This window comes from Chiloscyllium punctatum, chromosome 39 (assembly GCF_047496795.1).
Source record: "Chiloscyllium punctatum isolate Juve2018m chromosome 39, sChiPun1.3, whole genome shotgun sequence".
Taxonomy (NCBI): Eukaryota; Metazoa; Chordata; class Chondrichthyes; order Orectolobiformes; family Hemiscylliidae; genus Chiloscyllium; species Chiloscyllium punctatum.
The window spans coordinates 16,836,935-16,855,893 of NC_092777.1; the positions used below are offsets into that span (position 1 = coordinate 16,836,935).

Here is an 18,959-nt window from a genome sequence, read left to right on the forward strand (position 1 = left end):
TTGAACAGTAAACTGATGTTTCATGAGAAGATCTCCTGTTAGAACTCTAGTCCTAACCACATGTCCATTCCTGAAATGGAAGTCCAGTATTTCTTTCGTCATAGAGATGTACAGCACAGAAACAGACCCTTCAGTCCAGCCCGTCCATGCCGACTAGATATCCCAACCTAATCTAGTCCCACCTGCTAGCACCCGGCCCATATCCCTCCAAATCCTTCCAATTCATATACCCATCCAAATGTTGCAATTGTACCAGCCTCCACCACTTCCTCGGGCTGCCTGTCCCACACTCACACCACCTTTTGCGTAAAAAGTTGCCCCCAAGGTCTCTTTTATATCTTTCCCCTCTCACCCTAAACCTATGCCCTCTAGTTCTGGACTCCCCCATCCCATTTATTTACCCTACCCTATCCATGCCCCTCATGATTTTGTAAACCTCTATAAGGTCGCCCCTCAGCCTCCAACACTCCAGGGAAAACAGCCCCAGCCTGTTCAGCCTCTCCCTATAGCTCAAATCCTCCAACCCTGGCAACATCCTTGTAAATCTTTTCTGAACCCTTCCCTGTTTCACAATATCTTTCCGATAGTAAAGGAGACCAGAATTGCACGCAATATTCCAAAAGTGGCCTAACCAATGTCCTGTACAGCCACAACATGCCCTCCCAACTCCTGTACTCAATACACTGACCAATAAAAGAAAGCATACCAAAGTGCTTCTTCACTATCCTATCTACCTGTGACTCCACTTTCAAGGAGCTATGAACCTGCACACAAAGGTTGCTTTGTTCAGCAACACCCTCTAGGACCTTACCATCAAGTGTACAAGTCCAACTAAGATTTGCTTTCTCAAAATGCAGCACCTCGCATGTATCTGAATTAAACGCCATCTGCCACTCCTCAGCCCATTGGCCCATCTGATCAAGATCCCATTGTAATCTGAAGTAACCTTCTTCACTGTCCACTACACCTCCAATTTTGGTGTCATTTGCAAACTTATTTACTGTACTTCTTACGCTCGCATCCAAATTATTTATGTAAATGACAAAAAGCAGTGGACCCAGCACTGATCGTTGCGGCACTCCACTGGTCACAGCCTCCAGTCTGAAAAACAACTTTCCACCACCACCCTCTGTCTTCTACCTTTGAGCCAGTTCTGTACCCAAATGGCTAGTGTTCCATGAGATCTAACCTTGCTAACCAGTCTCTGTGGGGAACCTTGTCAAATGCCTTACTGAAGTCCATATAGATCACGTCTACTGCTCTGCCCTCAACGATCCTCTTTGCAACTAACCTGATGCATGAAGGACCCGTCCCAAATTATTTGGGATAATTCCTAGTCGATGATCAAATGGAACGGAAGGGTCAATGGGATAGCTTTTATAGCCGATGCTGCTCAGCACTAATCCACACTCCAGATCTTCAACGTCTCCCGTTTGAACAAACTTTGCAGACTCTCCTAAACCCTCAGGAAAAAAAGGAAGATTCTCCAGTCGTCAAATTGAACATGTAGAAGCTCAGAGAGGTTTTGTCCTCCAGCATTGAAGGTGCAGAATAAAGAACTCTTAAATTGTAACATTAATGGTCTGGTTATCAAACAAGTATTTAAGTGAACAATTGATATTTCAACTTAAATTGATATTGCATATTTAAAAAGCAAAGTAGCCATGGTAATTTTCAGAAGCGCTATCAATTTATACTTGACACTAAGATACATTAGGAAAAGATTTTGGCTACTAAGACATCTAGAGATAATACTTTGAAGGCAAAGCAGAGAAAGCACCTCACTATCATTCTTCTCAAGGGGTATTAAGAATGGACAACAAAAACACTGGCCCAGCAAGTGTAACCTTCACACCCCAAGGATTATTGTTTCTCTTTTAATTCGTGATCTATTTTATTGAAAGCACAGATGCAAGGTGCAAGAGCCAAATGGCCTGTTCCTGTTTCTATTTCTTCTATTCTTGTGAAGACAAGTCACCAAAATGTTTGGTGAAAGAGAGCAGTCCTAATAAGCATTTTAAATAAAGGAAAGGAATATAGAGATAGTTGCAGACAGTTTGGGGAATTCAGAAGCCTGTGGACTAGTCAAAGAAAGGATGTAAAGAAACCAAAACAAAGAAAAGGGGAGACAGTGCATAGCAAGCATCACCTATTTACAAATTCACAAGGTCTGGCATTTATTTTCACTTATTCTACTCTCAAACTGCAATGGACCAAGTAAACTTTGAACATTTGCCTCACACCTAATAAAAGTAAGGGTATTGGCAATCCTAGATGTGGCACACAACACTAGCCAGGCCTACCTCCATTTTGTTAACAGACAGTCGAATCCCAGCTACCCGTTTGCCGTCATTACTTGGTATTATCTCCAAGGGGCTCCGTAGAAACTGAAGACCCCATTCCTTGGTGGCTGCAGCTTGGCGCTCAACTTCTTTCCCAGAAGACTTTTCAAGTGCTGTTTTTATCATGAGCTCAGTTAGCCGTTTCCTTGGTCTTGGCAGGTCTAGAAAGTAACAGAAGGGAGAATTTAAAAGTGAAACATTTTTTCCTTATTATTTTATTGATATGGGTATTGCTGGCAAAGTCAGTATTTGTTCCCCATTTACGAGCAGTTAGGCTGTTCGGATTCAACCTTATTGCTTTGGATCTGGAGTCACCAGATTTTTATTGAATCAATTTATTAAAGTAATGGTTTTAAATCCAGATTTTTTATTGAATTCACAGTCCATCTACCATGGCAGAATTCAAACTCAGGTCCCCAGCACATCATCTGCATTTCTAGATTACCAGTCTCGCAACAATACCACCGGGACATCACCTCCCCTCCGCACCTTCGCTTAGTTTCTTAAAAAGGGGAGAGCTTGCAAGGAGTCTTGCAGGTTACTGCATACAAAAGATCCTAGAGAAAGCATTATCCCAGATCAAGTGCCAAAAACACCAATAGTGAAAAACAGGAAGAGATACTAGATTTGTAAGCGAGTCTCCCAAACAGAAGATCATTTTAAATCGGATTCTTCACATCAAATTAAAATGAGCACTTGACAGATTTGAAAGAACTCCACAGCACATGTAGGATCATCAGCCCAACGCAGAGACTTTCAAATTAACATCAGAAGTCTTCAGAATCTATGAGGAGCTTCTCACCAATCTGTGAAGTTGGGTTTCTGTCTGTTAGTCCTTAAGTTTGTTGGCTTACTACATTATTTGGATACACAAGTAACCAACATTGGAATGAGAGAACTTAAATGTACAGAAGCATCTTTAGAACATACCAAAGCATCTCGAGTTATATTTGAAGTATAGTTGCTGATATATCAGCAAACAGCAGCCAATTTGCACACAGTCACATAATAGCAAGTGAGGTAAATCTGGTTTGGTGGCATTGATTAAAAAAGGTAAAAAATACTGGATGCGACTTCTTTTATTCACCGAATTCTACATGTGCTATTCTACATCCCACCAAGCCAAGTTCTGTAACACATCACTGTTTAAATTCAAGGACTTTTTTCTTTTTCCCCCCCCGCATCCATTTTCAGGGACGTTCCTTAGGGCATAATCACACAATGTGAAGTGAATGTATTCAGCCATCCCAGAATAATCTTCTAGAAAATGCACAGTTCCACTTTCAACTTAAAGATCCCTTGAACAATCAATCAGAAAACATACCCATGCGCTTGAAATGGCCAACACCCTCCTTACGAGCAGAGGCTTTTCGAAATGCTTGGAAACTACTCCTGGCCACTTTTACAATCAGTACAAACCTGAATACTTCAGAAACATCAAATACAAAATGCCAATGAAGTGCTACGTTAGAATTTAACAAATATCCTGCTTAGACAAATGTCCTCAATTTCAAAGAATTATGGTGAACAGACATTTAAACAATGTTTAAAGTGCTTATTCCAGTGACGTACATTGTTACATCTATCTTCGTTGTGCATGTATATTTACCCGCCACTTAACACAGCTGGTGTTTCTTATCATGCCATTTGGATTATCCTTGTTTACTGTAGATTAAACCTTCAGTGCCATACAAATGTCTCGAGTTATTACAACATTTCATTCCAACAACTAATATTATGCCAGACAGTAAATTGTTAAACAGAAGACTTCAGCCCTTTTGCTTCAGTCCCTCTGCAATAAACTCAGCACAACTCTATCAAGAGAGATTACTTTTGCAGTTTTTGGCAGTTTGTCACTTAGCTCTTGCTCTCACTTGTCTAACTTCTGTTGATTCCTCTTGGGGGTTTTCCTTAAGCAGCTTGAATGACTGGCAAAATGTTAATTTGTCAGTATGCTCAGCCTTCTTGCTAAGATTGCTGGCTGACATAATGCATTTATCACCTGAAACCTGTTTAAGTTCTGAAATTTCTCCTAGTCTGTGACATTTTCTTTTCACCATTTGTTCTTCACTAATCTTTTGTCTGTGATGCTCCAAATGTGCTTCATAACATGTGCTTGCAAAGACTGCACAATGGGGAAATTGTTTGGAGTTTACAAAACAAAAAATGGGGAAACTGCTTATCTTAAACTTTCAGGGACAGCCAACATGGATTCATAATACATTCAAACCCGACAAGCTCAAGTGAATTTTTTGAAGAGGTCACTGAAGAAGTCCCACATAAGGTGGATTCTCACAGGAAGGAGTGAAAATTACTAACAAGGCTGGGAAAATTGGTTAAGTGCAGCTGACAGAAACTAGGCATAATAGAGGTACTCAAATGGGCAGATGTGACCAATGGTGTCCAATAGATTTGTGTTAGGGCCTTAATTATTTACATTTTTTTTGCAACTTGGATAATAGCATAGCAAGTCCAAATTTGCTGAAGACACAGTTAGGCAGCATTCTGGACAGTGTAAGTGATAACATAAAAAATTCAGAGATATTGATATAGTAAAAGAATGGGCAAAATTGCGGCAAATAGAAATCAATGTGCCAGGGTATCCATTTTGGACCAGAAAAAGGATAGATTAGGGTATTTTCTAGATAGTTTGAAGTTAAATACAGTGGATGTCCAAACAGACTTGGGATTTCAGGTGCATAGATCTTTAAAATGTCACAAACAGGTACAGAAAATAAACTAAGAAAGCTAATGGAACGCTGGCCTTTAAACCTAAAGGACAGAGTACAAGGATGCAGAAGTTATGCTGCAGTTACTCAAAATCCTATTGGACTCCAGATCAGGGCACCACAACTTGGGAAGGATATAATGACTTTGGAGGGATTACATTGTAGGTTTACAAGAATGCTATCTGGACTTCAAAGATTAAGTGGTGAAGAGCAATTATGCAAATTAAGCCCTTTTTCTCTAGAATCAAGACAGGTTAAGGGATGATCTGATTAAAGTCTTCAAGACTTTAACAGAAAAAGACAGGTAGATAAACTATTTCCACTGGGTGGAGATCCTAGAACTGGGGCCAGTGATCAGGCTCCAATTCTCAGACTTGAAGGAGAGATGTTAGGAGCACTTCTCCCCACAAAGGGTGGTAGACGCTTGGAACTATCTTCCACAAATGGCAGTGGATGCCCAGCTGTTAGTTTTAAATCTAAAAATAGATACATTTGTTAAGCAAATTGAGGGATATGAGCCAAAGACAGGTACCTGTATACAGAGTTGCTATAACCTCAATAAATGGTGTAACAGGCTCAATGGGCTAAATGGCCTACTCGTGTTCCTACATAGCCCCTTCCCAGTACTTACATTGATCACTCAGATAATCATTATGCATTGTTATTCAAAAGGTTCTATTGATTGAAAATTCTTTCCACACCAGCTTCAATGACAATACAAAGAGTAATGTCACAACATGAAGCATCCTTGTGGTCCTGTTTTGCTATGTAGTCTCTGAAGAATACAACTCTATCCCTTACAGGAACAAACTCTGCAAATTCAGCCTAAATACTGACACGGGCAATGAGAAATGTGATCTGCTGGCAAAACACCCCCTTAGGATTTTTATAAGCCCATCACCAATGGAATCTCTCTGCACCAAGAGGGACTAGTAGTCTCATCACAGTCTACAGGACTTCTGATAAGAATGCCTTTGGTGCAGAGACAGATAATTTGAAAGAAATGGCTCTAGGTGAAATGCCAACAAAAAATATTTAACTCCCTCTGAAAGGGCTTGCTATGATTTGTTGTCTGAATTTGAGACAGAAGAATTGATACTACTGAATTCATGACCCAACCCATATTGCATCAGATGCCCAGCTGCTTCTGGGTGTTTCGACTGTGAAAGCATTTACACCAAATTAAATTAAGTCCAGAGCCATCTCTCACTCAAGCTGCATAGCAGTCTCCTTTCTGTTCAATTAACTAGAAATTTTAGATGCACTGACTAACTTCTGATTAAAACAACACATCTATTATGTTTAAGAAATTAAGCAGAGACAAACCTGGATGAAAATCAATGAATTTGGAAACTTGACACAAATACTCAAACAATAGGGTGCCCTTACGCTTAGTGATATGCAAAGAACCTGAGTGAGCCACCAGAAATATCCAAACTGCAGCTAACTATTCACTTCAAACATGCACACATCTGTATCCTCCCAGGCAGAGAACAGGCTAATAATTAGTTCACGATGTATATTCTCTGTGGTTCAGCTGAGCCATGAGTTGATATTACACAAGACCGTATTCACACCAAGATTTCCCAAGCACGATTTACGAAAAGGGCAGTGTAATCTTAAGCATAGGTTAAACCCGTTGACAACTACATAATCAGGACTTGAATTTTGCTAAAAACCATTTTGTGGTTTGGCATGCTGCACTCATCATAATACTTAAAAGAAATACTAGCATGAAAGGAGAACACTTTTATACAATATGAACAGAGCATGCTAATTGGTTACCAAGTGACCTGTGACTGATAAAGGCAGTGTCATAGAGAATGAACCAATTAAATAATGACTGGTAGTTAATTTGTCACTACTTTCAGCCTTCTAATAATAGCTAATCTTTGCTTAGATTTAAACCAGGCAGGTTGATTATAATTGGTCAAAGCAGATACAATAGCAACATTTAAGATCTGTCAAGCTGCCTCTTATGCCCGAAACATAGATTCTCCTGCTCCTTGGACTCTGCCTGACCAGTTGGGCTTTTCCAGCACCGCACTCTCTACTCGGATCTCCAGCATCTGCAGTCCTCACTTTCTCCCAGATATATTAATAAGCAAATAATATAGAGGGATATGGACCGCACACAGGTAAGAAAGGTTTTTAGTTTTGAAAGGCATCATGTGTCAGCGCAGTCAGATTCGTACAGCATGGAAACAAACTTTTCAGTCCAACTCATCCTTGCCAACCAGACATCTCAATTTGATCCAGTCCCATTTGCCAACATTTGGTCCATTTCCCCCAAACCCATCCTATTCATTTACCCATCCACATGCATTTTAAATGCTGTACTTATACCAGCCTCCACCACTTTTTCTGGCAGCTCGTTCCATATATGCACCACCCTGTGTGAAAAAGTTACCCCCTTAGGTCTTTTTTAAAATCTTTTCCCCTCTCACCTTAAACCTATGCCTGCCCCCCCCCCCCCATTTTGGACACACCCATCCTAGCAGAAAGGGAGGATTGCAGATGATGGAGAGTCAAAGTTAAAAAAGTGTGGCATTGGGAAAGCACAGCAGGTCAGGCAGCATCTAAGGAGAGTCAACATTTCAGGCATAAGCTATTCATCTAGTAAACAGACTTTGGCTATTCATCCTGTCCATGCCTCTCTCGATTTTCATAAACCTCTAAAAAAAAAAAGGTCATTCCTCAACATCCGATGCTCCAGGGAGAAAATAAAAGTCCCAGCCTATTCAGCTTCTTCCGAGAGCTCAAACTTTCCAGTCCTGGCAATATCCTTGTAAATCCTTTCTGCACCCTCTCAAATTTAACATCTATCCTGTTCTTCTGCAGTACTGTTCTTTGTATGCACAATACATACTTGCTGCACAGGATAATGTTTGGCTGGAGTGTTCACATTTTTTGGTCAGGGGCTACAACATTTTGTTTGCTGGCATCATTACTGCAAAGTTTCATTCAACCATAGACAGTATTGCATGGGTTGATATTATGTACATATACCTAACATTAATTAATGTATGATCAAAGGAATTAGACACACCTAGCACACTTCAGCACACACAGACTCCTACCAATGAACCTTTTCTTATTGCAATTTTAGTGCAGGTTATTTAATTTCTATCTGACTTTTTGATCTGGTAACAATGTTAACAAACAAACTGATTCAGTTTATAGACCTTGAAAATATTGCTTAAAGTTAAGGAGTTTAAGACAAAGGGTCAAAATTCAAGGATGTTAAGGCTCACTGAATCCAATGAGCAGATGTTGCAAGTGTGTCATGCAAAATTAAGTGGTTTGATACAAGTGTTTTAGGGATTCCTGGGGCATTAAAGAACCTCTACTGAACCTTTTCACTTGGCCTGCACATTTGTCAAAACAAAATACCCGCAAAAGGTGAATTCTCCATTCTTCTCATGAAGAATTAGTACAGCCAACTTCAACACTTGGCAGGGTGGTGTAGCCCGCTTTCTATTTATATGTTTGGGTTTCCTTGGAAAATAAATATAAATAGAAAGCGGGCTACACCATCAGTGCTTCATTCAGAGGCTCACTGACAATACTTCTGAAAACGAACCTTCCAGCTCAGTGAGCAAACCTACATCCTGAAAACATTATTTTTAATTCTGGACAAAAATGCACTTGAGAAAGGTAAAACCTTATCCACACTTCAACTTAACAAAATGCTTTGAAAGCTTAAAAAAATTAGGGATGGAAGTAGATAGCCAAAGTAGCTCCAACATAAAATATTGTAATTTTACCTTTAACAGCCTGCTTGAGCCCCATGAAGTCACTGGGATTGAGCAATGGACGAGTATCAGGCAAATTAATCATCTCACGCAATTCCTTAAGAGAAATAAAAGAATGCAACAACTTTATTTTCAGCCCATAGAGCACTCTATCAAGAAAGAGAGTCCTTTTGAGGATTAAAACAGCATAGTTAATGATGAATGAGAATTTTTAAGCAGGAAATGAAAGACAGAACATTTTTGAATTTCCTGAAGACATTTGATAAGGTGCCACATGGGAAGTTATTGCACAAGATAAGAGTTTCTGGAAATGGAGGCAGCGTGCTAGCATTGGATTGGTTAACACACAGGAGAGAGAGTCGGGACTAATGGGTCTTTTTCAGGTTGGAAAGATGCAATGGTGAAGTGCCATAAGGATGAGTCATGGGGCCTCAAAGATTTGCTATCTACACAGGGGTTTCCAATTTAAGAATGCTCTTGCTTAAGAGCACAGTTATATATATGGGGCATTAATAATTTTAAAAAGATCCAACATATAAAATGTCCTTGTACTTATGGATAGCTATTTTATTGTCATGCATTCTCCTCCGACTTGTATGCAAAACAACTTGCAAATGGACTCAAGTACAAAACCTGTTTGTAATCTGGGACTGTCTGTATTGATGTCTTGCAGGAGGGAAACAGTGTGTAATGGATCAAACTTGATAATACAAAATTAGGTGGGACGGCACATTGTGAAGATGATTAAAGGATGATTAAGTGGGCAAAAACTTAGCAGATAGTTTCATGTTGGAAGGTGTGTGAGTTTAGCAGAAAGAATCAAAGGCAAACTATTATAAAACTGGAGACAGACTCAAAACAATGCAGCAGAGGGAGATCAAAGTGTTATTTTGAATCAAAAGCAATGTGCAGCAAATAAATAAGATAACAAATGAAAATCCTGGTCTTCATTGCGAGGTTAGAATTTTAAAGCAAAATTCTTCTTTCAACTGGAGGGGCCTATGGTGAGATGACACAATGTGGGAGTTGAGGCCTGGGGCAGATAAGCCATCATTTAATTGAATGGTAGGGTTAGCTTGAGGAACTGAATGGCGTACTCCTGATCCTATGTTCTTATAGACGGAATACAGTGAAGATATGGAAAGCTCCTAGAACTTTTGACCCAAAATCAAGGGCATCTCCAAGTTTCACCACTTCTGAAGAAAGAAAGGGAAACCGCTAAGCTATTACAACTCAAATTTCACTCTAGCAACTCAAAAGCCTCTAAAAATAGTCTGAACAGCAACTGTGGTTATCTTTTCTGGGTAGTGATCATCAATATAAACGTAAGTGAACTGGCTAAGCTGTAAAACACAACACACTGTTCCTCATCTTCTTGTCGTCAGCATAAATTAAAATAAAAGTTACTTATGAAACACTGGTAGGTTTAGATTAGATTAGATTACTTACAGTGTGGAAACAGGCCCTTCGGCCCAACAAGTCCACACTGCCCCGCCAAAGCGCAACCCACCCATACCCCTAAATTTACCCCTTACCTAACACTACGGGCAATTTAGCATGGCCAATTCACCTGACCTGCACATCTTTGTGACTGGGGGAGGAAACCGGAGCACCTGGAGGAAACCCACGCAGACACGGGGAGGACGTGCAAACTCCACACAGTTAGTCGCCTGAGGCAGGAATTGAACCCGGGTCTCTGGCGCTGTGAGGCAGCAGTGCTAACCACTGTGCCACCGTGCTGCCCTTGTTTGTGGACAACAGCATTAGTTATTTGAACAGACAGGGCTTACCAGGCTGCAAGTAAAAGCATGCTTGCACAAGGCATTTATACTATAATGAACCATGTTAACTTTATAAAGTACCATACCTTTATGGTAAAGGCAACCTGGAGGGGTCCTCGTCGCCCAACAAGTAGTACCCGCTTCACCTTACTAGTTGCTATAGCCTCCAACGCATGACCAGCAATATCAGTTTTCTGTAATTACATAAATAAAAATATAAATATGTTACATATATTCTACTTTACACACATGCCACAAAAATTACAGTTAGAACATTCTGAATTAGGAATACTACTTAAAGCTTTAGGAGAACTTTGTCCAATTCACTCTGCATAAAAAATTACTTGCATACATTGCACATATGAATTCAATGCATTGCAATTTCATCCTCCCACCAGCTTTCATTTTCCAGCTGCTCAGTTGAAAACATCCCCAAAACACTATTTCTCTGCTCCCCAAACTAATCTATTTTTACAACACACCCAAGGTTCTATTTAGGCAAGCACAAAGTTGATGGCTAGGTACGAATAAATATGGTGGACAGAGAATCAAAACTAGCCACTGGTTTCCTTTTATGTAGGAGGACTCAAGGCAGTATCAAGGAATTTAAATATTCTCTACAAAATCCTGCATTTTGATTAATCAGTTCTTATTAGTCACAAAACAGGATAACATTTAAAGACAGGAATTCACAAACCTTAAGTACATCAATGGGAGACAGGAGAATCCTGGCCACATCCAATGCCACATTTCCATGTCCCAGGATGACTGCTGTCTCACTGCTCAATTCAGGATTCAGCTTCAAAAGAATGTATGATAAGATTTTAACTTCTTGTATTTGAAAAGCAATCTCCTTAAATAATACTAACTCAACACCCAACAGGTGGAATAAAAACAAACAACTATGCATGCTGGAAGTCTGAAACAAAAACAAAAATTGCTGGAGAAACTCAGCAGGCCTGGTAGCATCTGTAGAGAGAGAAAAACAGTCAATATGAGAGTCTACTGACACTTCTTCACAACTGAGTAGCTAGAAAGAGGCAGTAGATATTCTGACTGGGGAGGTCGCACAAAGAAAAGGACACACACACAGAAAAGGTTGCATAACATAAAAATTGAAAGTATTGCAGAGGTTGTAAATCAGAAACAAAAACAGAAACTGCTGGAAAATCTCAGCAGGTTTGGCAGCATCTGTGGAGAGAAATCAGAGTTAGTGTTTCGGGTTCAGTGACCCTTCCTCAGAAGATGTTAGTATGTTAGGGAGAAGGGAAAGCCAAAAATGGAAACCACAAGTAAGTGAAAATGGTTTGGGTGTGCTGAAAATAGCTCATGTCATGACAGGGGTGTGGGGATGGGTAAGATACACGGATACGGATGTTCAGGTTGTAAAATTACTGAATTGATATACAGTCCTGAAGGGTGCAGGGTCCCCAAGTGGAAATAGAGACACTGTTTTTTCAGTTTGTACAGAGTCTTGCTGGAACATCACAGAAGGTCCAAGACAGAAATGTTGACCAGGGAACAAAGTGTACGTTGAGGTGGCAGGTAACTGGAAACTCGTCTTTTTTTTTGCAGACAGAACATTAAGTGATTGCTTTGCAGAACACCAATGTGCATTTTGTCTCCCAATGTTCAAGAGACCAGATTGCAAGCAGTGAATACAGCAGACTAGATTGAGTGAAATGCAGGTAAATCGCTGCTTCACCTGGAAGGTGTGTATTAAAGTCTTAGATTGTGAAGGAGGAAGGAGGTAAACAGGTAGGTGTTGCACCTTCCCATGAAACTACAGAAGGTGCAATGGGAGTTGTTGGGAGCAGAGAGGAGTGGACCAGCGTGTTCTGGAGGAAATGGTTCTTATGGAATGCTGACAAGTGATTGATAGGTAATGCATCTGGTGGCGACATCCCACTGGATGGGACAGAAATGGGTGGTGTAAAAATCCACAATAAAGGACTACCTGGGCAGTTCAATTGGTTCTGCCTGTCCCTGCCTCACATGAACATCCCTTTTCCTACTTTGATGCAATTTTTTCCTCCCCTTGTCCAATCCCTTCCCACTGTATCCATGATTCTTCTGACCCTACATGTCCCCAATCACCACCACCAACACCCTCTGCTTAGGCAAACTCACCCTCATTTTGAACAACCTCCCCTTTAACTCCTCAGATCAAAACGCATGACCCTGGCTACTCCCTTAGGCCCCAGTTATGCCCATCTTTGTGGAGTACATGGAACATGTCTGCCTTTTCCCTCCACCAAGGATATCCCACTATCACAGTTGACAGGGCCCTTAGCCACGCCCAACCGATTACCTTCACTCCTTCCCTTCCCTCTCAAACACCAATAGGGACTCTCCTGGTGTTCCTTTTCCATCCCACCAGATCCACATCCAAAGGATCATAAGCCATCATTTCTATCACCTCTAGATACATTCCCCTCCCCTCCTTTGTCAGCATTTTTCAAGGACCATTCTCTCCAGGATACTGACCCACTTCCCAACACCCCCACGACATCACAGAAATTAATGACACCTGCCTGTGCAATACCTCCCAAGGGGCCAGGCATACCAGGAAAGCCAGTGATTTACCTGCAATGTGCTCAACATAATCCACTGCATTCTCCACATAGGGGAGACAGAACACAACGAGGCAACCACTTTGCAGTGAGTACGTAAGTGTTTTGCAAAACCTATCTTGGGTCTGCTGCAGTGTTCTAAGGAGACTCAGCACAAGCTCATTTTCGGATTGGAGACCCAGTTTCCTTCGAGACTCAATATCTGGTTCGAATTTTTAGGTTTAGGTTTTGAATACCTAAATCTTTTATATAGATAGTACATATCCCACATGGACTGTTTTCAGATATTTATTGTCCCCATTATCAACTTTTCTTCTTGGGTTACAGTCATTTATCCTTTTTTTGTCTAACCGTCACTGTCTTTCTCTGCTCCATCTCCACCTATCCACCGAGTTCTCCCCAATCTATTTTCAGCATAGTACCTAGGAAAAGGTGGTGTCAGTATATCAGTTCTGAAGACGTGAAACATTAACTCTGCTTTCTCTCCACAGAGGCTGCCACATGTACAAAGTTTCTCTAACAATTTCTGTTTTCTGATCCACCTTCTGGAAAAATGGATAACAATGCAGCTGAAGAAAATTTTGGTCAATGTTAAATTCCTCAAAAGTTGCCATTTCCAATTCTAGATTGTCTTTGGAAGAAAGGCAAACCTATAATTCAACAGTATCCCTCCTATACAGACAGATCAGACAACACCAAACAGAACAAAAAACATTTCGAGGTCAACACAAGGATGACGGCTGGGTTGAAAGTGATATTAGCAACAGGTTTCAAGTTTACAAAATTAAAATTGGAACAATAGGCAAACGTGAGCGAGAGCGCTATTTGGAAGTACAGGACTTTCCAGACCTCTGATTTTATTTGATGTCAGCCATTGACCAGGAGGATAGTTAAATAATTGGATTTTACACAAATCTACATTTAAAACAACCCATAAATTTATTTTATTCATGGCCCTTATCAATGTTCATTTCTCAAATAGCCTTGTTCAATTTCTTCACGTTTAACAGCTACTGCAATTGCATATGTATGAAATCAAATATTTCCATTGCCTCAGACAGCACTGGTCTCCAATAAAGGAAATCATGCTTCGAAAACTTTATAATAATGAGTGCACACTAGTTTTTATATAGTTTTTCGGATTTCCATCAAAACTAATTAGTCACTGGGATGCATTAACCTTCCAAACAGCCATATCTGATTGACATTCATTCAGAGCCAGCTAAATGCTCAAACAATGAGAATTCTGAGAAATATAAAAAGTAGCCATTAAGTTGCCCCATTATTAAATATCACCAAATCTTGTTGGATTCTCTCAGCAGTTTCAACTGACAAGCCAATTCTATTTTGGTTTTCCAAACAAAGCAGGGAGGGAACCCATATAATTATTTAAAATTTGGAAAACAAAAGCTCGAATTCCTGCCAACTAATTTTAGTTATCACCTAGCTTCAACTACCTTGCAAATTTTGTTATTAAACAAAAAGCACCAGAAAAATACCCCTCTTCCCCCTGAAAAATAACTTGCAACAATTAGAGATGGTGATCATCAGCACATTGAGATATAATGTAGTCTTGCCAGTTAAACTTACATCTTTGTTTTCAGGTAAACCGTTGTACCAGCCTACAAACGTTCTTGCAGAATAGATACCTAGTAGATTCTTTCCAGGAATGTCAAGTGTTCGATTAGTTTCAGCTCCATAGGTCTGTCATGACAAATTTTTTTTAAAAACTAGCATATAATAAAATGTTTGCATCTTTATGCTAAAACAACATGTACAAAGGCTTAATATTGAAAAAAAAAACAAATAACTGAACTGCAATGGTTGAAATCTAAAGAAATAATAAAAGTGACAGCCATACATCAAGGATCAGTATTCAGAATTAGTGTAGACAAGATATGTTATATTGTATGTCAGGAGACTGACAAATATTCAACAATTTAATACCTTCTTACCAGTACCAGTGCATGGTATGCTTGTTTCAGTTCTTCTATGCTTACATCCTTTCCGACAGTAACATTGCCATAAAATGAGCAGCGGTCATGATGTGCTGTCTGGGTAAATGCATTGATGACATTCTGCAGGGTGAGAAATATTGTGAACACACTGATGACTAAATGTGGGCCATAAAATGAATATTCAAGTAGCACAAAAAAAGAGAGTTAGGTTATGATATTTTCATATTTGTGCATCGTTGTCTTAGATTTTGAAAGAGTAGAGGTAAGAACGGCACAGATGTTTAATGATCAACATTCACAGGTCTTCATTAATAATTCAAAAAACTTGCCACCTTCCATACTGCATTTGGTGCTCACTCCAATCAATTGCAGGCAACTTACTGCACCACACATTTTAAAATGAATTCCAAACAAGTCTTTGAAATAAAAAGGTAAACTTTTCTAGATTTGTTTTATTACTAAAATGTTATAGGTCAATGTAGACATCTGCAAATCACTATTTCTAACCTTGCAGATTACATTTGTGAGCAGTTTTGACCGGAGGTGCAAGGTTTCAGCGTTGGATAATGTCACAACGCTTGCCTGTACCACTAATCATAACAAGCTCAAAAGATAAAACATCCAAATGATAAAACTAACTTCTAATCATAAAAATGTTTATCTTGCAGTATATAAGCAATACCAGGAAGGTATATATGGAGAGCAGATAAATGAATTCAATAACCTAAGGCAACATTTCATATGTAGGGACTGCATCTTACCAAATTTGACACCAAGAAACAGCAAACATTACAGAATCATAATTAAGCCAGTATAAAAGTCAAAAGAGGTAGAGACCCTCTTTAATTCCACCAATAAATAGAAACAGAAGCAGAATCAGAATGGTCAGTCACCTTTATTTGACTTGGACACAAAACTACTTCAATTTGTTAGATATGTTGTTTTGGGCAATTTCAATTGTCTTAGCTACATTTAATAAACCATGTTTCATTAAGTAATGGTTTTGAGTATATATCTAGACTTCAATGCTGCAAATTACTCCATGTACAATAAAGGTTGGCAGCAGGATCCCGTTCAATGCTAAACTGAACTGAACGAACCTTCACTTCTGGATGGTCAGGGGCAACACCAAATCTCACAAGGCCAAACGGGACAGGCAGTTTCTCATAGATGTCAACCACAGATGATTCATAGTACTGGAACACAAGAATAAAGATAGCAAATCATTTATAGTGACTGTCCCCCTCCACTCAAACAAATTATATATTGCAGCAATCTGATAAGAAAATAACAGTAAAAAGTAAACTATACTAAATTACACACTTTCACCCTCCAATACTTAGATAAAACTCCATCTTCTGATTTTAGGAAATAAACACAAATGTTAAAGGCATCTAAACCCTGAAAGAAGCAATTATCAGAAACATTCAAGACTTTCCCGCAAAGTTGACAGAGGAAGATTCAGATCTGTACCTCAATTAAATAACAAGAACTATTAAAATCTCTGTTTGAATCCAACAGGGATTAAAGAAGAGACTTTGTCTGTGCGCAGAACTTTAAGCTTATTCTTTATAAATGTGCTTACAATTTTGTCATGCAGACAGGCCCAGGCATATTTATCCAGTGCCAGTGTAAGGGAACAGAGTTAACTTGTAGATTTGGAGTCAAACCATTGGGTTAATAAACGCATTCCTTCAGCTTCACACAAATACAAGTCAGAATGAATTCCCAAACTCTTTTACTCAACTATGTCATATAATCCTTTAGAAATAATTAGGAAGAGGCATTAATTATATTATACTTAATTCATTAAAAATTGTCAACACTAGATGACCCCATTATTAACAATGGAATCATAAGAGTCGGAAAGATAACCAACATGGAAACAGACCCTTCAGTCCAACCCACCCATGCTGACAAGATATCCTAACCTAATCTAGTCCCATTGGCCAGCATCTGGCTCATATCCCTCTAAACCCTTCCTATTCATATACCCATCCAAATGCCTCTTAAAATATTGCAATTGTACCAGCCTCCACCACATCCCCTGGCAGCTCATTCCATACACGTACCACCCCCTGCGTGAAAAATTGGCCCCTTAGGTCTTTTTTATATATTTCCCCTCTCACCCTAAACCTATGCCCTCTAATTCTGGACTCCTCTGCCCCAGGGAAAAGGCCTTGTCTGTTTATCCTATCCATGCCTCTTATGATTTTATACTAGGCATTTTAATAAATTCAAGCTAATAAGTACAAAGCAATAGTAGCCTGTATATACAATCAAACAGCATTAATGTCAAATTCTCATTACTCCCTGCACAAATTCTAAAACCAAGAGTGAAGGCAGCATTTGGTACACTTTCCTTTATTAGTCAGAGCAAAGAGTTGGGAGATCATGTTACGGCTGTATAGGTCATTGGGTGGCATGGTGGCTCAGTGGTTAGGGACCTGGGTTCAATTCCAACCTCAGGTGATTATCTGTGTGGAGTTTGCACGTTTTCCCAGTGTCTGAATGGGTTTCCTCCGAGTACTCTGGTTTCCTCCCACAACCCAAAGATGTGCAGGTTAGGTGAATTGGCCATGCTAAATTGACAATGGTGCAGGGATGTATAGGTTAAATGCATTAGTCAAGGGTAAATGTAGGGTAATAGGGTAGGGGAACAGGTCTGGATGGTTTACTCTTCAGAAGGTGATATGGACTTGTTGGGCCAAAGGGCCTTTTTCCACACTGTAGATTCTATGATTACTGCATGCAATTCTGAGCTCCATGCTAATAGGAACAATGTTGTGAAACTTGCAAGGGTTCAGAAAAGATTTATAAAGGATGTTACTATGGTTGGATGGTTTGAGCTATAAAGGAGAGGCCGAATAGGTTGGGGCTGTTTTCCCTGGAGCATCGAAGACTGAAGGTGACATTATAGAGGTTTATAAAATCATGAGAAGCATGGGGAGGGTGAATAGACAAGGTCTTTTCTCTGGGGTGAGGGAGGACATAGGTTTGGGTTGGGGGGGGGGGGGGGGGTGGATTTAAATGGGACCTAAGGGGCAACATTTTCACACAGGGTGGTGCATGTATGCAATGAACTGCTAGAGAAAATAATGGAGACTGGTACAATTACAACATTTAAAAGGCATCTGGATGGATATATGAAGGGTTTAGGGGGATATGGGCCATGTGCTGGCAAACAGGACTGGATTGGTTTAGGGTATCTGGTCGATATGGAGGAGTTGAATCCAAGGGGCTGTTTCTGTGCTGTATATCTCTATGACTCCATATTGTCACTTCATTTACAAACTGGAACCAAGTATAATTTAGTTGCTTTTTATTTCAGGAAAACTGTGCCAATCTCTTCCTCAGAACCATAATTTCAGCTCTCAGATGGTCATTCCACTCACTGACCCTGTGCCAGCTCAGTGTCAGTTATCTACTTAATCCCTGCCCCTTACTCTTTCCTTATGTTCCATAAATATATACCTTATAATCGCTTTCATGCAGTGCATTCCAGATCACTAACTCTCTGTCAAAAATGTTCTGTCGTTACAGGTCTAGTCCATTTACCTTCAATCTGTGACTACTGGTTCCCTATCTTCCTGCAAGTGAAGAGAAAAAGTGCTATAACAAAATAATTTGTGATTTTATCTTCATTTAATCTCCTCTTTACATTCTCTAATCTAAAGAGAAGACCCTTGCTTCTTTGGTCTCTTCACATAATTGAATTCCCACCTCTCTGCCATTATTTGAGTAACTCTTTCCAAAGGCTGAACGCATTCTCTAATTGTGCCCCAAACTCTCCTACCCTGCACTTCTGAATTTTCCATCTG

At 39.8% G+C, this 18,959-nt stretch overlaps 1 protein-coding gene across 1 annotated transcript in view; it reads right to left on the reverse strand.

Moving 5' to 3' along the window:
• Nucleotides 1-18,959, reverse strand: part of fdxr (ferredoxin reductase) — a 30,679-nt gene that overhangs the window by 7,278 nt on the left and 4,442 nt on the right. The window contains 8 exon segments of the mRNA XM_072558232.1: nucleotides 1,292-1,463; nucleotides 2,304-2,503; nucleotides 8,839-8,923; nucleotides 10,694-10,801; nucleotides 11,305-11,406; nucleotides 14,771-14,884; nucleotides 15,136-15,258; nucleotides 16,239-16,334. Of these exon segments, the coding sequence (XP_072414333.1) occupies nucleotides 1,292-1,463; nucleotides 2,304-2,503; nucleotides 8,839-8,923; nucleotides 10,694-10,801; nucleotides 11,305-11,406; nucleotides 14,771-14,884; nucleotides 15,136-15,258; nucleotides 16,239-16,334 (1,000 nt within the window).